This window comes from Cyrtonyx montezumae, unplaced genomic scaffold (genome assembly GCF_038088225.1).
Source record: "Cyrtonyx montezumae isolate F1298 unplaced genomic scaffold, pur_monq_1.0 scaffold_6, whole genome shotgun sequence".
Classification (NCBI taxonomy): domain Eukaryota; kingdom Metazoa; phylum Chordata; class Aves; order Galliformes; family Odontophoridae; genus Cyrtonyx; species Cyrtonyx montezumae.
Window position 1 is genome coordinate 15,918,175 of NW_027072067.1, and position 24,474 is coordinate 15,942,648.

Here is a 24,474-nt window from a genome sequence, read left to right on the forward strand (position 1 = left end):
GTCATACTCTAAATGTTGGCTCTTAAAACCATTCGGTTACATACAAGCAAAGGTTATTATATAGTCAGCAATTAATAAGTTTTCAATAATTTAAGTTTATGGTAGAGCTTAAAAAAGTAGACTGAGAATGATCTTGGTAAGGCAGGTGAAAACATCTCAGTGGAAATAAACGCATGGAAGCTACCGCCACGTTTTAGGTCTGTCCAATTTGAGACCAGCCAAGTATTCCAATTAAAATAAATTATGTTTGCCTGAAATGCTTTTGGATTCTTCCTTTGCATAACTATGTTAAACTGAGCGAGTTGGGCAAGCTGTGTGAGTGTGTGTGTGTGTGTGTGTGTGTGTGTCTGTGTCAAATTGAAACTTAGCGAACATAACACTGTGCTTTACTTACCTGCTTCTGTGCCACTGGACGTCCGGAGCCCGGTCCTCCCTCTAGACTAGTGTTTTGTTGGCTTGGTTGTTAACCACGCTCCCCAACAACAGCAGGAAACCTACGGATGCAGTGTGAACTGAACCCCATTTCCGGACACGTGCCTCAAGGTGCTGACCTCAGAAACCAAGTGCAGAAGGGAAGGCTGTCCTTCAAACCCGCAGCACAACGGCCACGTTAGAGGCCAGCTGAGCTGGACGCTTTGCTAGCACTTCCTACCACAAGCAGAATTACAGGTCACTTGTCCCAAAGCAATTTTCCCCACTTATTTATAGCTAAGCTACTTGATTAAGGAGGCGCACCCCAAACCAGCTTTTGCTTCCTGAACCAGTAGCCAAAGAGCAGCCGGGTGCTGCGATAAAGCTCTTCCACCTCATCTACAGGTCCGTCCGTTTGAGAAAGAAACCATTTCCTGGTACACTTTTTGCACCAATACCTGGATTCAGCAACGAGTGGGAGCACGTGGCTGACTTGAAGCACCAGGAAGAGCCCTGCTGGAGGGCTGTGCCACGTGCTCGCACACGCCGCTGGATCGCGGGCACCGTGCGCGCAAGCCTCATCGGGAATGGGTCGTCTATAAAGCAGTGCAAAATATACAAGTTCGGGGGCATCTTCAAAAAAGTCTCTCTTAAAAAAATTATCCCAATACATTTCAGTAAAATAAATAAATATGGCTGACCAGTTTACCCTCCCTGAGACCCTTAAAGGAATAGTAAAAACTGGAAAAAGGAATGTCTTTGCAATATCCCACTAATGTTAAAACGTGGATTGAGAAATTCATAGTATTTAAAACTACGTACAATAAATTGTCTCGATGCTCGTAGGAAGCATCCTGTTTCCTTTGGTTCTTTAATAAATACTTTAAAAATGCTTAAAAAGGTAAAGACGGCCTACACCGTGGGTATCAGCAGAATTACACTGGGGTGCCCACAGGAACGCACCGGGAATAACACCACCACCACCACGGCACTGCCACCACGTGCACCCGAGGGCAGAGGCCGGCAGGGATCGGTGGCACCGCACGGCTTTCTGTCACCGTGCCAAAGGAACCGACGTCTGCTACTCAAATCCACCCCGGTTTTCAAGGAAACGTTACACCAGTTGCCTCCACAAAGAGAAAACGCCTCTGGATGAGCTAATAACTCGCAGTGTAACGGCCGGCACAACGTTGTCCAACAAAAATAAAGCGGCCCTCTTTCATCATACCCCAAAGTAAGGCATCCATGCTGAGCAAAGCCACGGCCTCTGTGCCTGAGATTACTGCAAAGCACTCCGGGGCCAGTAAATGAAGAATAAAAGCCAAAGAGGTTTCTTGCCACCTCTTCAGATTAGTGTTTTAGCAGGATAATGCATGGAAGGTAAACTGTAAAGCAACACTAACAGGCCAGGAAAAGGAATGAGCCTGAATAGGTCAGAGCACGAAGGAACGAGAGCTTCTCCAGAGCTTCTCACTGCTTCTGCAGCAGGATACTGGGAGCATTTGCTGCCACGAGCCTGACATCCCCACTGGGCACTGCTCAGCTGCCTGGGGGCATGACTGGAACTGTGCAGAGCAGCAATCCCACAGCACAGGACATGGAGCTGATGGCACTGCAGCCAGGAACAGCCCATGGCACCACTGCCTGAAACCCCAAGCACAAAATCCAGTTCTAAAGCTACCTCAGTCACTGATGCAGGTCTGGAAAACAGCCAAAGTTCATTACACCAAGGAATGCCAAACCTCTGTGGGATTGGCTACGGATGACACAGCGACGCTCGCGATACCAAAGCACGTGGATCTGGGCATGCTGACGCCAGCCCAGCTGCGAGCACCTACACTCCAGTTGGACACAAACCTGCAAAGTGCCAAGCTGAGTTACCCCAGTGCAAACACAACAGCTGCCTGGAGCAGACCACCTCTGAGGTGTAAAAAAAAAATCCAAACCGTGTTCAGTACACTTCAGCCATTGCTGAGGGAAGAAATGGGGAAGGAACAACTCAAGAAAATGGGTCCTGTCTAGGTTTGAACCTCCAGGAACGCTCCTCACCTACGACCAGTTAGTTTCCATTTCAGTTTCAGCACTTTCACAGAAGGGGACTGTCCCAGATCTTTAACTGCTCAATATTTTGTTTTCACTTCACAGTGTTTCAAGCACCAGCGTTTCCATGTATTGGTTTCAAATAACCCTTTATATATATTTATTTATATATATATTTATATATAATTTATATCAAAACTGATAGTACACAGTATAACTGGAAGAAGAACTGAACTTAAAAAGGATATGTTGAAAGAGGATGGAGTTTGTGAATGCAATAAATAAAGCCCCCCCCTTCCCTCCCCACCCGCTCCCTATCCCAAAACAAAAGTCGTAACGTTCATGGAAAATTGTGCACAGCAGATATTATAAAAAGTAGATTCAGGAGCACATCCAATTATAAATGATTGTTAGGAAAATCATATAAAACAATGGAATACATAAAAGTGTCAAGAGTAATCATTAGGGTGAGAAATTCCTTGGTGGCCAGATGCCCACGGCAAGCAGAAATTATCCTGGTTGCATCAGTAAGCGGTCGATGTCCAAGGAAGTGTGTTCAAGCACAGAAGAGGCTCTCCAGGATGTGAGCGGCGTGGGCAGGTGGAGTGTTTGAATTTCATACCCTGATTCATAGTTTCCACAACTCCATGTGCAACTTTCAGAAAGATTCATCATTGACTGCTGACATGTCCCCCTTCGGCGTGGACGAGCGGGACGAGCCCTTGTCTGTGCTCTCAGAGCCCGAGCTGCTCTGATTCTGTTGTTCTGATCCTGCACTGGAGGTCACTGTAGATGATGATGTGGAAGAGGAGCGAGTCTTTTCCTTAAAGTCTGTGATAATTACCGTGACGTTTCCCACCGTGACTGCCAGCTGTTGTGCAGTACTTCTGTCCACATTTTTCAGTCTGGGTCTAGAACAAGCGAGAAAACATTTATAAACAAAACGAAAGCAAATGAGAAAGGAAGAGTTCATTAGAAAAAAAGAAGAAAAAATCCCAGCATACAACAAACTTGGTGGCCTTCCTTACACTCTCCTGCACAGACTGCACTAATTAGAAAGAAAACCCAGGCAGAAGCAAATGCTGCACAGCAGAGGACAGAGGTCTGACCTCCTGCTCCCTGCAGCCGGGAGCTCCATCCTAGGGGGAAGGCCTGCTGTGTAAAGCAAACAGTGCCGGGCTGCTGACAGTAATCCTCACCTATCTCTGTAGGAAGGCAGGACACTAAGCCAGAGCCAAGCAGCCAGCAGCCAGGGAGACCTAGGGATCTCCTCCCTAAAGGGAGGATGAAAAGATTCTGTTATCTAAATTCTCCATCTCCCCATGCGCCCTGATGTTATGAGACAAGGCTGTGACTCCGCAGTACAAAGCCACATTAAAGCATTTGAACACTGCTCTTTCATTCCCATATTGGAGCTCTGCAGCTGCAAACAACGTGGGCACTGGGACAACTTGGCTCCTCTTCCAACTGCTTTGAGCTTCTACAAATCAGATGCCCAATCAGCCTATGTATGAAACTGCTCAGAACATTCCCTCTGGAAACAAAGCAATTGGGAACAACATCCAGAACATACAGAGATATTTCTTGCAGCTAGCTCTTTAGGTTAAGGAAAAAAAAAAAAAAAAGGAACAACAGAAGAGAAACTGATATTTATAGTGGGGATTATCTCGGTAATTTGCATGCTGTGCTATCATTCAATTAGTAATGCAGCTAATAAGGGTCTAGACTCTAGGAAGCTGACATTCACGTGTGCTTCAGGGGCTGTCCAAAGCCCTGATACAACAAGCCTCGGACACTCCTCCAGCTGCCAACCAATTCCAAGTCAGCTTCAGCAACTGCTGCAATTTACAGCTTTTCCTCCTAATTAAAGGTCAGACTTAAGTAGTGGAATATTCTCAGTAGGGAAATTAAAAAGGAGAGTCTTTATACTTCAGTGAAAAGTAGCTTGCTGAGAACTGCCTAATTCCAAGAGATGCAGGGAAGGATAGCTGCAGCTTTTAAACCAATTTTCTCTTTGTCTACAGCATATTAGGCTAATGCAGCCTAAAAAAAAGAGAAAATTAAGCTGATTTTGCATTTGCCATGTATACCCTGCTTGCAGTGCTAAGTTAACAAGAAGGAAGTCCTTAAAAGGTTAATTTGGTATCCCAGAACTAGCGAGAATAGAAAGAAGCATTAAGGATGAAGGTACAGCTTCAGAGATAGCTAACTGTATCTCTGCAAACTTCCTTCACAAAAACAAAGCTGCTACACCACAAGCAGTACTTTCCTATCAAGCCTAGAAGGTGTTTCATACAACAGGTTGTATATTTCTAACGAGCACAGCAGGAGCAACACATCTAATAGCTACAGAACACCACCAGAATGCTGAGCACAGAGGAATACCCACGAGTAAAACTCCCCGCTCCCCTCAGCCCGGCAGCAGCGAGACGCGCGCCCACGTGCCGCACATACGCACTTGCTAGAGTGAGCAAGTGTAACATAACCACAGACCAGATGAGATGATGTCACCTCGTTTGTGGGTGACAAGGAAGGGCAGCCAGCTCAGCAACTCCTGGGGTTTCCGCCGACTTTCGATAACATCTCAGGCGAGCGCTGCCCCCACCATCAGCAGTGAGCCCAGCAGTGAGCCCAGCAGTGAGCGTTCCCGGAAGCATAGTACGCATACGTATTTTCCTCCTCGAGCCCCTAGTTCCTCTAGGAAACCCAGCTCTTCCTGTAATTGGGCTGAGGCAGTTGTTTTCTCTCTTACTCAGAAACAGCCCAAGAAACGCTGGCCCAGATACACAAACAGACCTTACTGCCTCTACCCCACAACAGCACCCAACATCTGCTCCTGCTGCAGCTTCTCCAAAGCCACCACTGACCAAGCACTTTGACACTTCACATCCTCCTTCATTGCTGAAAAGGTTTATGGCCAAGTAGGAAATGCATTTCAATGCAGAATAAACAAAGGTGTTCTGTCAGAAATAACCATGAGTCCAAACAGGACTCCTTCAAAGATGAGCTCAGAAACGTGGGCAGGGAGACTAATAAAACAGGTAACCTGGAACTCTGGAAAAATTGGGGCCTCCAAGAGATTACTGACAATGCTCTTGAGGGCATTGAGCTGTAAGGAAAGTTCCACTAAACTAAGCACTTAAAGAGAGTTTAATATTCAAAGGAGATTATGTATTCCCTAAAATAGTCCAGGTAGACCTGATACTATTAAGGATTAATTAGGAATGACAAAGTCTTGTCACAAAACATGAACTAGATAACCCTGCAGTAGACAGAGTGACTCCTTTAAGGAGAGAAAATTATTTGATGCAATCTATCAACATAATGTTATCTCATTAGTCAAGTGCATCGAGTCTCCTGCACCCTAAGCCTCCAAGGAAGTAATGTTTTGAAAAGAACAAGAAAAAATATCACTGCAATAATGCTGTACTTCTACAATCAGCTGGGGAATATACACTTAAATCTCTGGGCACTGAGGAAGACAGTTGGCAGGAGTCACCACAAACAGCTCTGTCTTCTAGTTTAAGCACAACAAATCTCAATGCCTTTACTACACTCAAATGAATTACTCTGTAAAGGACAGTCACCGTTACATGTTTTCCTTCTGTTACTTGATGTCCTCCAAGACAATTTTCAGGAGTCGCATCTTGCCAATCTTAACACTAACACAACAGTGGAAATCTTAGTCCACATGCACTTCATGATTGTTTGCAGCTAACTAACACTGCATCAGTTCACATAGCTCCACTGGAAAATCCCTGCATTACAGAACACCGTTAAGAGATGCGACTCTTATGTAGCCCACACAAGAAGTGCTCTTCTGAATTCTGTACCTTGTAGCTCTGTACACTCAGGAACATAAAACCTGAACTTGGACTTCCAATTTTTGATTTAGCAAGTAAAGCACAAGACACTAGTTAAGGAAAACAAGCATGGAGTATCAGTGTAGGCCAGACTAGGACCAGACCTCTCCCCATGAACAGCTGCTCATTTCTGACAGATAAATACAAAACCAACCGTTCATGCTTCCTGCTGGTAGCAAGATTCCAACAAATCTGCTCATGCAGTCTTAACTCCAGCATACTCAGGGAATTACCCTGACAATTACTGTGACTTAATTACAGGTAAGGAAATAAAAAGAGTAAGCCTTCAATTACTGCTATCAAATGACAGTGAGAATTTGACCATCAGTAGGGCGACTGATGAACTCTGTCCAGCCAAGAAGCATTATTGCCAGGTGACATGATTTAAGCAATGAAATGAGAACTGAGTGGCTAATAGAACAAGTATTTCCTACTGGATGGACTGGATGATCTTGCAGGTCTTTTCCAACTTTGGTGATTCTATGATTCTACGCTTGAATCCATCCTCACCAGAAGAGCATTTGAGTGCTTTTACACGCGCAGGAAGGTCGTGTCATACCAGCTATACCATTAGACAGTGCTGTCAGTCCACCAAAAGAGCAATGTCTGCTATTAAGCACAATTCTCAGATACTAAGAGCTTCACGTTTCCCATGCAGTTACCTTGAAGTGTGATTTGAGTCGCTCGTCTTTGTTGTAGTATTCCCAGACTGTATGCTGTTTGCTTCACTAGGAGGATCTTTCACAATATCTGACTTTGGTCTGTAAGAATTGGGCAGAAGAGGGGAGATGGTGTTAGAACAATGTTCCAATCAATCAATCAATGCACAGCACTGCTTAAGTCACACCACATCTAACACTGCATCCTTGAAACTTACTTAGTCTTCTTGTTAGCGTTCTTCTTTGTGACACTGGGACTGATTTCCTTCTCTTTGTCAGGTTTTTCTTTATCTTGCTTTTCCACTTTCTCCTTCTTCTCCTTCTTGGGTGGCGGTGGGGTTGCATACTGCTGGGCAACTTGTTGTGCCACCAACTGAGAATTTATCCTAGGTTTTCTACAACAACAGAGAGATACGCAGTCAGACTTATAATGCAACAATTACTTCACAGACAGCACTGCAAAGACCCATTTTGGCAACTGGGGAAGAATACCTCACTTAAGAAATGCCACATGGATGCCCTCGTTTCATGCTGAGTACTACTGTTGCTACCAAACAAGACACTAATGTTCAAATTAAGAAATGCTCCCAACTGCTGTGTCATCACTTTCAGTTTCATCTAATATCTTAAGTATAATGCTCCCCTCCTTCCACCCATTACCTGAAAACACAGCCCAAGTCTAGGGACAGCAGCAAAGAGCAGCTTCCAAGAAGTTGCCAAGCACACCACGTGGGCTATTCTTCAATAGAAGGAACAGAGGTAATGACAGAAGTGAGTTCCCTGATAAAAATCAGGCTCCACTGAATATGCCAGCTGCATTTTTTTCAAACGAGTTTCTAGTGCACTGATGCAGCAAGCACCACATGTAACAAAGAACAAGAGAAAGTAACTGAGATGGCTTTGTCCCAGGCACCAGGATTGAAATTCACTGAAAACAAACAGGCATTCAGCATCCTATAGGGAGAAGGGCTGTGCCAGCCCCCAGCACGGTGTCCTAGCACCATTGTCTGAAAGCCCCGAGCGGAGCACTGGGATATATACAATGTACATTTGGGCTGAAAGAGAAGCACAGGAGTGTCAGCTCCTCCAATTCACTGTGAGGTCCTCAGCATGGGACAGAAGGAACAGTTGCTCACCACTGTGGCATGTGGCAATTCAAGGCAGCAGCTCTCACCATGACTGCCACAACAGCTTGAGTCTGAGCAAGGAAACCAAGCAGTGCACAGTTCAAACAACGCACAGCAACACAACTCACAGGTTGGAGACAAAAAGAAAAAGGGAGGACGACAGAGGTAAGAAAAAATGTTTTGCAAAGATGATTTCAATTATGATTTATACAAAAAAAATTAAAAAAAAATGCAAGAATCTGACACTCACAGTCCCAAGTAATTCATAGCTTGGTTTCTTCTGCATTTCTCAACCAAACTTTCAGCTTAGCAACTCACCAGCTCACCCTCTGACCCAGCACACAGCAGTCCCATTATGACCTACACCCCACCACTTCCCTGTGATTAGGAAGGGATGGAAACGGAGTTGTCAACTCCATTAGCCCTCCTTTAGGAGCCGAACACTAACAGCTCCAGCTCCATGCACAGACCAGATACTGACAGGTTAAGGAAAGCCCCTTAAGGCAGCACTCAGCTGGCAGCTGCACTGGTGCAAACTATGGGGAAACCCCACACAGCTCCCAGGTTGTTGTGAACCTGCCTGCTCTGCAGTCACACTGCTGACAGCTGCTGGAACCACAAAGCACTGAACCCCATTAACCCAATCATCACCTACATCGTTAATGCCACCCCGTTGATTACCCCGCTCTTCAGACTGTCATCTCTCTGGCCCTGCTCAGTGTTATGGGGCAATGCACACACCTGGGGGAAGCTGGTGGCTGCTGCCCTACAAGCAAAGCAGCCTGGTCAGCCTGCTCCAGCAACAGACACAACCAACCTCCAGGCACCTAGAAACCTGGTACACAGCAACTTCTGTCTGCTGACTGTGAGCAAGTGTGCAACAAAGCCTTCTGTTACACAGAGAAGTCACTCAGAGCCACGCAGCCACACGCAGCTGGCAGCAGCAGCTCCTCTGAAGCAATCTGCTGACCCACTGCTCTTCCAGGAACAGAAAGTTATGACACTTTTCCTTGCCAGCAGCTAATCCGATTACAGAAATAACAATAAAAAAAAAAAAAGATGTTTGTGCATTGTTTCCTGATCTTCACTTAAAAAGTAATGTGAAAAATCTCAAGCATCAAGAAACATTCAAAGGAAGGGCAGACACCATCTCCCTGCATGGTTAACCCTGCAGCATGGAGCTGCCTTCCCCTGCCCTGCTCACGGTGATCTGCTGCTCACCCAGGCAGGGAAATCAGAACCTCGGGCTGAGTGTGGGAAGTCCCAGCTCGGGAACCTGAGAGCACTACCTTCCAGGTCTCCTTGCTTTTAATTCTGTTGCAGTTTGTGATGTTACTCTCAAGTTTAACAGCTACTAAGCTGTAGTTTGTGCTGTTTGAAAGAAGATTTGAATTTTAAAGGGGAAACTTATCAGTTAAGGCCACCCATTAAAAAGAAAAAAGAACAAGTCAGAGCAGAAGTTCAGCAACCAGCCTAACAACAGCAATAGCAATAGCAGTAACCAGTGCCTTGCAGTCAGGCCAGCAGTGCAGCTCCAGCCAGGACCTGTTGGTTCCAGGCCCTTCACAAGAAGCCAAACAAAGCAAGAGCAACAGCATATTTCCAGCACAGAAAGCCATAACCATAGTAACCACAACCAAGGGCCATGCCTGCAGTACCCCAGCCTTGCTCCATCCCACAGTGTGCCAGCTGCTCAGTCTCCCAGGATGGGGTGACAGCCTGCACCAGGCACTGCTCACCATGCCTGCCTGGGTGTGAGCAATGACACCAAACCAGTGGGACGAACTAAGCCCCATTCTCACATCCCTTTCCCCCCCCCTTCTTTTTCTGAACATTACAATGTGGCTGAGTGTCTCTGACCCTAATTCTGTTCCCATCTGGCACTTTTTTTTTTTGGCACTTTCCAAAGAGAATGCTTCAACTCTAATACACATTATCTTAATATGAGTTATCATTCAAGTGTAATAACCTGAACAGAAACTTAAAGCCCCTTCCAAATTTTCTGTACCACACAGAGCCTCAGAAATGAGCATTAACCATCTTTATCCCGAACCTTCCCGCCAGCTTGCTGTCTGCAACATTAAAACAAATCATACCAACCGTGAGCATATTCAGCTGACAAAAATTAAACCTCCTCTCAGGCTCTTCTCAGCAGCACACCAATATCTATCTCACCATTTAGTCAAAGGTCACCATGCACGCAACACAGCTAACAAATCCCAGTCTCCACAAAAAATGTCTTTGAAGAGATGCAACACAGCACAGTGGTCTCAAATACACCCACATTTCACACTAGCAACATAAAGGCCAAAATTGCTGCAGTGATGCCTACAGAGGAGCATAAGAACGATTCTTCAATGCAAACATCTGGGACAGGATGGTTTCCCTTTACCTAGCATTAAGGTAGAGGACCACACCCTATCACTTCGCTAACAGGGCTGGGCCATACCCTGGGTCTGTCCCAGTGACTGACAGTGTGTGCAACCCATGGGAAGTGTCAGCCCTTCCACCAAGGGCTCCTACATGCTGCTGTGTTCCCAAAACAAGAAAGCACCATACTCCTAAGGTTCTGCCAAGCATCCCCAGTGTGCTTCTTTCAGTATCTTCAAGCTTGCCTTTGAAAACCCATTTCAGGGCTAGAAGTAGAGCACAAGCACTGCACACAGATCACACCATGAGTTGAGCATGTGCTGTTTACTCGGAGCTGGATTTGCAGGGGGATAAAGGAGGATAAGTCTCACCGTATTTTTCATGTGACCCTAATTTCTGTATCTGTTTGGGATTTCTCTGATCCTGCTTTCTCGAGACAACACAAGCCACCCATCTCCTGAAGACACAGCATGCAAACCGCAGCCCTTCTTCACAGCCACAGTAGCACACTCGGGGACTCAGGCAATCCCAGCAATGTGGATCTAATTAGAATTGCTCTTACTTTCCTACAACTCTGTTATCAGAAGAATGAAAGTAGCATCAAGTGGGATTTCAGAGTCAAAAGCCTCATGTAACATGAAGTACTGAGGATTTGGGTAATTTCATGCTGTTCGAGCTTTGATGCAAGTGGTGATACAGCAGACCTCTGAGAGGCTCTCTGCTTCTTTTGAGGAAATCTGTTTCATATGCAGCGCAGCGTAAAGTTGAAGTACATGATTATTTTAATAATCCCAGGAACACATGAGTGTGTCTCTGCTCAAAGGAAAAACGGGACTAAAAGTATTGATGTGTTTATGAAAGCACCAGCACCAGAACAATGGTACAGTAATCCCACTTCAGAGAAATCCTGCAAAGGGAGGTTAGGCATGGATACATACAACAAAAAAAGAGTAAAATCACATCCTTTAAGGAACATTACACCTAGAAGAACCAAAACTTTAGAGAATTTAAGCCATAAACATGAGAGAGTGAGCAATCCTCCTTGCATGCATGCTTTCCAGCTCACTTGTGGTGACCACACAGCCCTCTCCAGCAACAAGAAAACAGATGATTGGACAAATTACCTTTAGTGTACAACCACACAGCACTGCAGGAGCTGTGTGCAGACACCTGAGGCTCCCTGTGTAATACAAGACCACAGGACAGCAAAACAGGACCAAGAACAAAAGGTCAAACAGCAAGAAACACGTGACTGAGCAGTACTCCATTGAAAGAAGGGAGTTTTCCTTCAGCACTGACTGTTTGGAGTAAATGTTTAAAAATAAAGAAGTTAACCCAAGGAAGATCTAATTTTGGGTTGCAGGTTCAGTGCTTTCATGAGCAAGACACAGTTGTGTCAGCAGAAAGGAGAGGCTCTGCTCTGAGCCGTACATGAGGACAGCAAAGTGTTTTGTAGGACTGCCAGCATTAGGTCTGAACATTTTAGAAAGAAAAAAATGAAAGAAAATATTGACCACACACAAACAAAACCACTGTTCACTACAGAACACACAAAGTCTGTTTAAAAATGCATGGCCACCTATGGCAAGCTCCCAGCAAACCCTGCTGCCCCCCTGTGCTCCACAGCAAAGGGCAGAGATGCACAGATAAAGCACAGCCAGGACTGCTCAGCTTTTTTTTTTTTTTTTTTTGTCCTTAAATTAAGAATTAAAAGGTCATTAAATTAAACACAAGCACTACAGGAGAAAGCATTTACTGGAAGCTGCCTGGTCACTGCCCATCAGTCACTCTGCGGTGTCAGAGGCTCTTTCAGTGATGCCTGTAGGAATGCATAATACTTACATCTTACCAGGAGCCTCAGCGTTGGCTTTCTCCTCACTATTTAGGCATATTCACAAATCATGATGCTCACAAGCTGCAGAGTTACACTGTGAGGATAAAGCCAGGGAGCAGGTATGTCTGGGGAACAGCTGGAATATTTTCCACTGGAGAAGTAGGCTTACTGTTCTCCATAAAGTCCCCCTGCTTGTCACCAAGACTCACAACCCTGACCACAGAAAGAGCTCCTGCTGCACTCAGGAGTGATGAGCCACAAGGTCCTCTGCAAAGCTTCACTTCCAGATCAAAAACCCTTTTGCAACACTTCCCTGCAAGAACAATCGAAGTTAAGAAGTTCTACAGCAGTAGGAAAAGTGTGCTACCATATACAAAATCCACAACTGAGTTTATACAAAATCCATATACAAAAATACAAATCCATATACAAAAAACATATACAAAAACCCTTCCTTCTGCAACACTTCCCTGCAAGAACAATCGAAGTTAAGAAGTTCTACAGCAGTAGGAAAAGTGTGCTACCATATACAAAATCCACTGAGTTTATACAAAACCAGGTGCAGCCATAAACGTAAAGACACGATGGCCTGATTGCTTTTCCTTTGGCTATGGTTCTTTGGTCACCAAAACTGCAAAAGCTGTGGCACTGCTGCTTCTGGCACCTCCATCCACAGACACACCTCACTGCAAAACTATCAAACGATCCCTGATTTACCACTTTTAAAATTGTTAGGGAATATTCACTGATCTCAGCACAAAATTTACTCGCCTGCTATCACCCAAAGGATGATAAAACCAAAGCGATTTCACTCGCATGTCAGAAATAAGCTGCTCTCGCTAGCAAAAATTGGAAAACAGTTCATAAAGCTGGCAGCAACCACAATGTGTGCAATAAAATACTGAGATTTACAACAAAACCATTCCTGGAACGCTCCTTCCTGTTGGACTCGTTATTGAGCTGTGTGTAATCCCGTGGAAAGCAAACAATGCCCCAACTTCCCATCCCGCAGCAAGGTGCATGGGCAGCACGAGGGCTGACAGCTCTGTGCTTACAACAGCAGAGCCATTCCTCTGGAGTCCCCGTGTTTCAGAGCTACCTGCAGCACACGGGTGTGCGAGTTCATTGGTGTCAGATCATGCTGTGCTCGTGGCACGGCAGCGCTCCATATGCTTGGGGAAAAAAAAAAAGACTTCTCTATCATTTACCAGCCAGGCTCAATTCACACAGCAGCAAGATGAGATGCTACCTGTTCTACAGCAGATGCTGAACAGTCTCAGTAGGCCCTAAACCTCCAGGGATGCCATGAAAAGGAGCCAAGTGAGCAAGGCAGTGATTTTCATTCAGCTACGTTGGGAAGGCTTTATCTCATGAGAAGCTGAGCTTTGCCACAGTACACTCTGCACAGAAATGGTTGCTACCTGTGGTCCGAGAGGAAAGCTCCCTGCCCAGTGGAGCAGCATGCTCTTCTAACACTTCATGGAACACCAGATGCTCTGAGACAAGGATGCAGGCAGGCATGCCTTTTTAAAAGGCGACCACGTGCCCTAGAGCGTTGTTTCTCGTCATGAGATACACACTGAGAACAGAACACAGACAGGAGAGTGAAGCCCCCTGTGCCTGAGCACAGCACTCTGCTGGGGAAGCCCAGGGAGCCCATGTCAGGGAAATCAGCAGTGCACAGCCCCAGGAGCACCGCTCTGGCTTTCAGAATTATTGCTCCTGGGCTGGAGGAACTGACTTCACTTCAGCTCTTCCTTGCCTTCATTTGTATAAAAAGTCCCATACAAACATACAGAAACGCAGTCAGATGCCTTCCCTTCTGAGCTGCAAAGACAGCAAGCTCTGTTGGAAGTTCTTTCTTTGAATTCTCCAAAACAACCCTGGTGCTCCATCACACAGCAGCAGTTATCGCTGCTGAAAGCTACCAGCTCAGCCAGGAACCCACGCCAGCTGCAAATCACCGCAACCAGCCCGGCACCACCACTTAAAGTCATTTTCCATTTAAAGAGCCTCCCATCAGTGCCCGAGCAGCCTTTCATTACCCATCCCACTTAATACCCACAATCTCTCCACAGCTCACTCGCTCCCTCTCCACTGACCGAGCAGCACAGGGACTGCTGTGTGCATTATTGGGATTCCTGATGCTTTCTCCCTGCCGGCACAGAGCTGCCCTTGGCCTCGTGCCCGACTCACAGCACACGGGGGACTGGCAGCCTGATGCAAGGCAGCAGCTGAGCGTGGACACAACCAAGCCCAGGGCACTGCCAGCAGCTGCACAAAGCTGCAGGAGGAGGAGATGCATGCATAAGTGCTGTGGTTGCTTGCCGAGAGGAAAGCACGCACAGCAAGAGCGGTGACAGCACTCAGCGTGCTGCCGGAGCTCCAGGCTGGCCCTGCAAGTGCAGATTCTGGGGTTAACTTTATTTAGAAGGAAGCAGCAGACCACGTGCAATTAGCAGACAGGGGCACGTTTAATGCTGTTCCTAACAAAGGGTGAAAGCAAAACTCGTTTGCAGATGAATGAAGTGCAGATGTGTCAGAGAGAGCTTTCTTGGAAATGGAAGCGCATGCATAGTACCTCTGAAGTTTCACTATCCCCACACAGCGACGCACAACAGAAAGCCCAACCACAGTGCATCCTTCTCAACCCCTCAGACCCCATACTCCAGGATTTTCTACACTGTATCTGATGTCAGATTACAGACCTTTATGAATTCTCAGAAAAGTTCCCAACTCCATGGCTAAATACAGGAATTTTTAGGCACAGTGTCGTAAGACCATTTTGCTGCTGATACACATACTCCTTATTCGGTAATACCAAACACAACACCAGAACTGCTAAATGGAAGTCTTGAAAACCATCACTGAGCAGTCAGATGGGGCCAGGTTTGGTGCTTCAGGTGTATTCCCACCCCAGTGCCACCTGTATTTATCAGTTTGGTTCATTTCCATGTTACAATGGGGAAGCTGTGGCAGTGACTTGCCCCAGGATGACTACAGTAGAAGAAAATACATAGAGCTCTTCTGATCCTCAAGATCACACCACATCAGAGGCACACATCCACCAGATTTCAGAAATTACTCATTGCTACAGATTTGCAGAAATGAGTCAGTGAGATACTACCATCTCACACCACTTCCTCTTCTAATTTCTTCCTGGATTTGCATGGCTAATCGTTTATTCCAAGTAAAAGCAAGCTAAAAACAGAAGCACATACTTAAATACAACACACAAAACAGCACAGATTGCCTTGAGCAGCCACCTCCTAGGAATGTGTATCCCCAACACCACAACAAAGCCAGGGAGAAAAGAGCCAAAGCCTCCTGGGTCAGCACAACAGTGCAAGAACCCACTGAGAAGAAAAACAGAATATCTCCTCCTAACTTTGTCCTTTAATTGCTGTGGTGGCTCCCAGCAGCAGCAAGCTGTGGGATCCTACCAACAGAAGGTTTTTGTGCTGGAACAAGGACAGTAGCGCCTTGACATGCAGATCCAGAACTATTTTGAAGGGTCAGTGGGAACTTAGCTCCAAACAAATCACCCAGCAACCATCAGAGAAAGATGAATGGAAAAGATCACTACGGCACAAGCACAAAAGCAGAGAGCTTTCCTACACGCGTTCACTTCAACAGCAGACAGAGTAACTCAGACCCAGTAACTGGGATGCACAGAGGCCAGCTTTGGGTTGGTGCCTGTTTACTTCACAGCTTCCCTGTTTACGCAGCTCCTTCCCTCTGCAGCAGCAGCCCGAGAGAGCTGGCTGTGTGCTGCTCAGTGCAGGGTGAGCAGCTCCGGCCAACAGCTACACGTGCCCCGCAGCCGGCCAGCTCCTGCTGCTGGGAGCTGCTCCTCCCAGCCTAGGGCTGAGGTGGGGTGTTGTCTCAGAAGCTGCTTAAAAATATATCTTTATATGGAACCATCCCCAAACATCTGGATGCTGTGGATACGACAAACACTTGCCAGTGTTTCAGGTCCGCCCCACCTGAGGCTCAGTTCCAAGCCCATCCCAGCGGGCTCCTCCTGCCCGGCACAGCCAGAGGTCCTACAGGGCTGGGGCTGAACCTCCAGGCACGTGTGTTTGCAGCAGGAAGCCTGGCCACAAACGCCCTTTGTAAACAAGCGTGCTCATTTTGCAGTGCTGGTAGAGCTCTTCCATAGGGATTTCCACTTCAAGGCAGCTTTCTGACACAGCACAGATCTGTTTTATTTCCTCTGGGACCTGCATGCTCGCATGAAGGTGTAAATCCATGTTTACGGTCCTGATCTCAAATGCTCCCATCTGGCACTCCTGTCCTCATCATTGCCAGCAGCAGCTCTGCACCATGGGTGCACCCTGTAGCGTAGGTACATCTGCAGCCTCAGCAACAGCTTTCCATCTCCAACATGGAATCAGCAGTCACCAAACCCCTACACAGTGTGCACAAACACCAGCAAGCTGGCTCCTTAACACCCTGCAACCCACACTGTGAGCCAGCACGAGATGTTTGAAAAGGCTGTGCTGCAACACCACTTCTCCATCCCACCTGCTGCAGAGGTGCCCCAGCACGCTGCAGCCCTGCAGGCAAGCACGGCAGGCACCCACACTTTGCCACTTTCCTGCAGCAAGATAAAATACCTGAAAATAAGTCTCCAAAGAGAACACTACATGGCCAAGTCTCATGAAGCTGGCCTGTCAGAGTGCAGCACAGCATGCCTACGCACAGCCCACTGGAAGCACAGGACCCACGCTCCCACTACTGCTATATAAACAAAACCACCAGAGTGGTTTCACAAACACACACATCTGTTGCTTTAATAAGACAGGTTCCAGTGACAGAATTGGGCAGAACAGGTCTTCTGACCTGGAGGCAAGTTTGAAAAGCTCTCAGTAGACAGCAATGCACAGGAAAAAGGCAGAGGCTGTGACAACAGCTTCATCTTATGCCTCCTGTGCTTGAACCGAGTCTTCTACTCAGACATATCCCATTAAAGAAAGCACTCAGAGCTAAACAGACTGACGAGAACCTAGTCTGAACATAAAGTCTGCAAAGAAAGTAGCTATGCAGCATTTTACAGAGCTCTCATGCAGCACCTCCTAACAGAGAGCTGGCTGCACTGACCTGCTTGTCCATCAGTGTCCAATCCTCACAGCCAGAGCCCAGCACACTGCGAGGCACCCGAGTCATGCACTTCAGGGGACAAAGGCTCCAGTGCCCTCCTACAGCCTCAGCAACAGCCATTCATCAACTGCTGCTGCTTTTAATTCACATTGTTTGGGAAACTTGAAAACAAGACCACACCGGCTAGCAAGATGCACATTAGATGTCTGGTCTACCAAATGATTTATTCCAGGATGTGGAAAGACATGAAAAAAGGACCCAGAACTCAAGGTAAGCAGTAAATCCTTAAGTAAGATGCTGTAAAGTGGGGTATGCATCCATTTCACCTAAGATTTTATTTACTAAAGATATTCCAGGAAAAAAAAAAACATAGGTCAATTTAATAGGTCTGTGCTGATTTCATCTGCAACACAGTCCGTGCACTTAATCACTGTTTCTCAGAACTGGATGCATGGTGGGAATTGAACTTCTTTGTGGAAACAGGTGTGAGTGTTTGTGAGAGCTACACTGCTTCACTCCTGTTATAAATAGAATACAAGCTTCATTAAAGCTTCTCTTCATTAAAACACTCCAGTTGTGCAATCTATTTTGTGCCACTCAAAGCCTGAATTTAACATAGAAAAAAAACCACTTTTTTCTATAATACACTTTAAACAGTTGCTGAAAAGAGACTGCTTGCATAACAGGCATTATGCAATTTCCCAAATAAATAATACCCTCGCAGGGGGGAAGATTACAAAGTCCTCCAGATTTTGAAGGCTACAGATTTGGCTTCACTAGCAGTGTCTGTAAGAAGCACATGTCATCCCCAATCCTCCAGGGTGTCCACACCCAGAGATCCCACCAGGGACAGTGCCCTGCTGGGTGCAAACAAAGCAGCCCAGCAGAACACTACTTGCCACCACTGTTCTGTCTCTCAAGAACGTAAAGGAAGTTGACAACAGCTAAAATACCCTGGCATGGATGCAGTTGTGTTTCTAAAGCTATTCTTTGGTTTGCTTTGCTTCTACTGCTAAGATGGTTTCTATACCACTAAGAAGAGACCAGAAAAACAGACAAACAGAAAAGCAAGCTATTAGCCACCTTCATCTCTGAGTGATGCTGCCAGGACAAGTGGAGCACAGCATCTTGAGTGAGAAAGGAGGCCCACGGTGAGTGGTTCAGGTGCTGGAGCCCAGGGAGACCTCTACCCACAGCTTCAGCCCTGCAGCACACAGCGATGCAGAGCTTTGCAGGGCAGCATCCATCCTGCCAGCAGCACAGAAAACCACACTTCCACAGCTGAGCTAATCAGTCATGTGCCAAACAGAAGTGGCATTTATCTCCTCCAAACAGCAGACTTCTTAATTATCCAAGGTCAGTGACAGTGAATATTGAACACACAGACACAGGGAACGCACGCAGCCCCAGAAGTGGAGGGCAGGCCTGCAGCACGCCCAGCAGCACTGCATCCCAACACTGAGCTGCTCTTTTAAGAGGTGGGAATTACTTCTGAAATAATCAATACATTCGTTAAGGTGCCAATTTTAGAAACCTTTATCAAGTTATGTACCAGGATAATTACTCTCTTTTTTCAATTAATTAATATTTGGAGTATGGTGCAAGGGCTTAGACAGCTGAAGTAAGCAAACAGCACAATTACACCAACCTTTTATCAGACTCCTTTAGCAGCAGCTTGGCATTCTCATCACTGCATCCTCAGGACATTCACGTTTGAGCTTGTCACAGAAGAGCAGCTACTGGGGAAATCTCAATGACCATTTCAGCTTCCCCAAAACACAAGTGGTGAGGGGCTGTCACAGCTCTACCAGCAACATATAACACAAAGGCATTGCACAATTTCCCTGCAATTTCTATTCAAAAAAGCAACTACACAACACTCATTATCCTCAGCCTGAAGAGCTGTTTTATGTAGTACCCATCGTTACACAATAAAGGAAAACTTCTGCAACGCAAAGGCAAATAACAGATCCAAACCGAGCAGGATTCTTGGTTTGGTCCTGTGCTGATGACAAGGGCACTGGGGAGGAGAATGAGAAAGGCACCAAGAGGTGCTGCTCCATGGCCTGGGATGGCACCAGCCAGTAGCCATACCCTGTCCTGGCAGCTGAGCCTCAAAAGCAGACACCACACCACCTCTGTGTGCCACTAAGTCCCTGTCCCTTCACTCGCTCCCTCTTCCTGCAGCTGGCAGAGCTGAGTATCACATGAGTGGGACCACTTCCCACCCAGGAAGGAGCACATCACCCTTCAAGACCAACCTGAGTACTCCCAGGAGCAGTTCAACAAGAAACTTCACTCAAGTTTCCGAAGCCTTTTCTCCAACGTGACACACCAAGGAGGAAAAACATGGCACTATGAAGATTTCTTCCTGAAAGTTATCTCAAAATGAGCATGAAAAAAATAAAACACTGTCAGTTTTGCCCCCTCTTGAGGGGCAACAAGGCTTCACCCCATCAGATCTCTCCTGGCAGGAGCTCCATCGGCACTCTTTCCTCCTTGTGCTGCCAGCACCAACCTTGCTCACAAACTCCAACACAATTCCACATGTATTATTTATCCCTCTTGCTAAGTCATGCAATGGGATAATTACTTAACTATTGTAATGCTATTTTGCAATGGCTGTACTTTATTATTCTAATTGATTTTCATGGGATTGCTTCTGTTGCATGTTTTGAGCACAAGAAGTTACATTCTGCAGAATAACAAGCTCAGTTTTAAACTCATCTTTACATCCATAAGCAGGAAGTCAGCACTGATTTTTTAGGAGAATACCGACGTCTTTTTAGTAAAAGCAATGTCGATATCTCTCCATTTTTGCTCTGTCTGCTATCAACCACAGAAGACATGCAACGCTTTTTCAGAAATCTAGTGAAACAAAATTATGTATCCACTCATGTAGTTATTAATCAGAAAGCTTTTTCCTTACAATAGGATTCCATTTGACTTGTAAGACTTCAGCTAGTATAACTGACAACTGCTTGAAAAGTGAGATCCACAACATTTGCATCACCAATGAAAAGCTTACACCAAAACACATTTGCACACCTTCCTTAATTTAGCCCACTAAATTTCTCTAAGGTAAATGCTCAGCTTCAGACTCAGAGTAACAGTAAGGCACTGGAGAAAAAGAAATCAGTCCTTTCCATGCATTCAGTACAATATAAGCTATACAACAGAGCAGCCCAAGCAAAGATTATTTAAGCCTCTTTATCCCCAGGATATTCTTCAGGCTATACATGACTCAAGCAGTACTTGTAAAAGTTTTGTGAAGAGATGGATAGGATTTCAAAAAACACAACAGTCCCAGTAGTTCAAGAGGGGTAAGAAAACTTCTGCCTTGAGCCAGAAATCCTTTTAAGAGGAGCCTTACTTGGAGCTGCTGAAGCTAAAACTCACCTGCCAGCTCAACAAACAAAGGCACAGCAGAAGGAACATCATCTTCTTGATCTACATGAGCACAGGTGGAAGGGGACAACTGAATTTGTACACTAACACCAAAACCAAGAGCTTGTCTCAGTCGGCAGCAGAAAGAATAAACTTTGGACAGATGAGACTCATCAAGAATTATGGCTCTGCAATATTTTATGAATACGTTGCACTGAGCATTTTGTTTCCTCCCATGGAGTAACAAGGAGTTGTTTGGTCTTGGTTAGACTACTGCTGCTGACATGCATATAAATGCTGAAGCATAAAATCCAAAGTTTTTCTCAGTACTGTTCAAATTTCATAGGGTACTGGGATGACCGAGGCAATGAGAGGGGTCTCTGCTTAGCAGATTTTGTCCCTGAAGCTTCATTTAGGGCTTCATACAACACAATTCATTGCTACAGGAGAAAAAAAAAAGCTCCTGGAATGAAGGAAGACCACCAAAGACACCTTCAGTTTAATGCCAGCTTACTTCCTTTCTTCACAGGAATCTGCCTCAGACCCTGCTCTTGCAATTGCCAGGAATGTGCTGCCCTGACTTCTGCAGTCCCTGGACATGATTCAGAGGACATGCTGCAACCACATGTGTCACCTACCTGTCGAACCACCGTGACATTTCAAAGCTATCATGCTCAGAAATACAGTCACCAGCTGCTATTAAACTAATTCCTTACAGCAGCATGCCACGTTCCCATACCTGTGCCTAAATAGGCATCTCCTTATGCCACGTGCCTCCGTGTAACAAAACACAACAAGGAAACCACACTGTGGCAGGCTTTTAGAAATGAGCAAGTGCTAGGTGCTGTCCCTTAGGAAAAAAAACTGAGAACTGGTGCAGGAATGCAGCAGGTCCTTTACTGTGCACCATCTCCTACGCCTTGCTTGACATCTGTGTGCCTGCAAAGCAGGCACTGGGCACGCACACGGATGTTCCACCACTCTGCACTGCTGACTTTGTATCTGCTGGTTAATGCGTAACTGGAAAAAAACGTCACCCTCTTCACACAGGTCAGAAAGCTGCTGTTTGTGATGCAGTTTCACTATCACTTTGAATGCTGGCTGAGTAATAGCAGACTCAGCGCAGTCGTGTAAATTCCCAGCGTGTTTCAACCCGGTGATACAACCAAGCAGTGGAGAAGAGGCACTCCTAGGTCTGTACTTCTGCATGTAAAGGCACTCTCTCACTTCACAGAGGTGCTTTCAAGCAGTGATTGTAAATAAATGAGCTAATGAACCTGCAGACATCCCAGCTGGAGCTCTGGCATTGCCACCTATCCCCACGCAGAGACCCCAGCCCCAGGGACACCATCTGAACACAGGGATCCTCCTGACCTCAGGAGTGAAGCAACTTGCAACCAACTTGAGTCACATCCGGCAACAAGTGCTTCTAATTAATGATTCTTAATTGCACCCAGAGTGCCACATTCCCACACCCAGGATATAGTGTGCCTCTCACTGCTGTCCCACATGTGAAACCAGGCAGCTCTGACAACCTCACGTCTTCAGTAACACACCTGAATCCTCCAAAAAGGAACTTAGCCCCCCTACGAGCTGTACGCACCCCATCCCCCAAGCAATGCTCCTCAATACCTCTGGCAGACATGGTGACACTGTCACTGGAGCCCACAGCTGAGAGTGGAAGAACGCCATCTGGGGATTTTTCCCACAGACATTTTGATGTTTCTAAAGACCAAAACCAACCACTGGAAAAGCCACCAACAATTCAAGCCATATACCATAATAAGGATTAACAAGTAACGGGAGAGCAGCTTTTAGGAGTGCAGCTCTGCCCCCCCGAAGCTCCATGCCCATCCCATTGCCTGAACACACCTCCCATCTCTGCCCAGCCAGGACTGCAGCAGTCACACGGGCACAGCCCCTCTGTGACAGCACAGCCCTGCGGGCACTCGGTCAGTCCGTGCCAGCAATGCTGACAATTTCACACCGTAACTCCATGTGCAGCAGAACACACATTTGATTGGATCATAAAATGCCTTTCTCGCTGACAACAGTATCTCACTGCAGAAGATGTATCCTAGGTAAATTAGTGCCACTTTATTCCCTTGTTACTGTGCAGCCACTTTTAGATGCCCTTGCTCTTTCAGTATTTCACTTCCCAGACAGCAGCAGAACCCCATTCCAACAGCTCCTTAGCAGGTATGGATGGAGCACCTAGCACAAGCATAAATTCCCTGGGCTAGCTCAAGCAGACAGCAAATACAACCAGACAGACTAAAGAATGGCAGCTTGAGGACATTCAGTGTGCTCGTTTCCCAAAGGTGACTCCCAGCACCCTTCACATAGACTCAGATCACCCCAATGCCACATCCCCACTGGCACCTGCAAACAAGTCACAGAGACATTGAAGTTGGCAGGGATCTCTAAGATCCCCAAGCCCAATCCTGCTGTGCCCATAACTACACATCCCTTAGTGCCACACCTGCCTGGACAGCCCCAGGGACACTGCCTCCATTTGAACGAAGTCAGAGATGACACACATCCTTCTGTGTATTTCTCTACCACATCCAGAATAACATAAAAAATAAAAAGAAAGGAGGAATCCTCTTCAATTAACAGCTTCCCTGCTAACCCACGCACCCCACAAACCCCACAGAGCTCTGGCCACCTTCCTCACACAGCACTTCTGCATCCTCCATCCACCTCTGTGATTTGGCTGTGTTAAATTGCACATGAATTACCCAGACGTCGTTCCACCCGCACAAAAATAATTTAGCTCAGGAAAAGTATTTCAAGATTATAATCAGTCTCACGTTTGTCTACTCAACAATATAAATCTGAAGTAGGCAGCTTTATCTCAGCGAGATATTTTGTCTCACTTAGCACCTCTGCGTGTTACAGGCAATCCATCATCACTCTGAGATCCCAAAGAACACTCTGCTTCGGGAAACACGTCCAAACATTTACTCCTTGTTTACCCCTAAACAGAACCCAAAACCGGCTTGGTTTACTGCCACTGGATTCCAAGACAACCAACCAGACAAGATCCTAAAGCTGGAGATTCTGCAGCTCCCAGACACTCTCAGACATCAAGCTGCAGATAGGTTTTTATGGAAGTCTGCACCTCCGTATAGCAAGTGACACCAAGCATACGCTGTGCTTGCTTAAATATGGCACATTTCAGCTCTCAGCAAACTGCTGCAAAGTGTGAGCTTCAGGACGTTCAAGCGTCAGGAAGTTAAAACCCATTTAAGATCAGAAGGCTCCTGCAGCACACAGCTATGTGTGTGTCTGAGCCCTGCAGCACGGGCTGCTCCGCAACCGCAGGGCAGCACCTCGAGCCAGGCAGTGTGCTTCTTGCCAACTTTCAGGATCCTGCTTCAAGTCTGCTTCAACCCCTCTTCCCCTGCTCTTCCAGCACGGCCTATTACTACAAAATAAGCAGGGTCCCAGATGTGCCCCTCTGCAGTCCAGCAAGCAGCGATGCCTTATGGCTGAGCCACACAGCATCACACCACTTCCAATGCTCAGCTGACAGCGAATTTGTTAGCATCCCAATTAGCACTCTGCTACAAAGAACACACTCCTAATTAGCAGCTGGCTTATGGGAAGAATGACACGAAGGATTTGGCCGTACCTCCAGACGTAAGTAGAAGTTTAAATGGAGTTGTGGCCAACAG

At 46.3% G+C, this 24,474-nt stretch overlaps 1 protein-coding gene across 1 annotated transcript in view; it reads right to left on the reverse strand.

Annotated features, from left to right (window-relative positions):
* Positions 1–2,005: 2,005 nt before the first annotated feature.
* The window catches only part of RYBP (RING1 and YY1 binding protein), a 30,363-nt gene continuing 7,894 nt past the window's right edge, over positions 2,006–24,474 (reverse strand). Inside the window, exons 4-6 of the mRNA XM_065749887.1 lie at positions 7,192–7,368; positions 6,977–7,075; positions 2,006–3,362 (exon numbers count right to left, since the gene is read on the reverse strand). Of these exons, the coding sequence (XP_065605959.1) occupies positions 3,110–3,362; positions 6,977–7,075; positions 7,192–7,368 (529 nt within the window). The 3' untranslated portion in view covers positions 2,006–3,109. The remainder of the gene's footprint in view (positions 3,363–6,976; positions 7,076–7,191; positions 7,369–24,474) is intronic.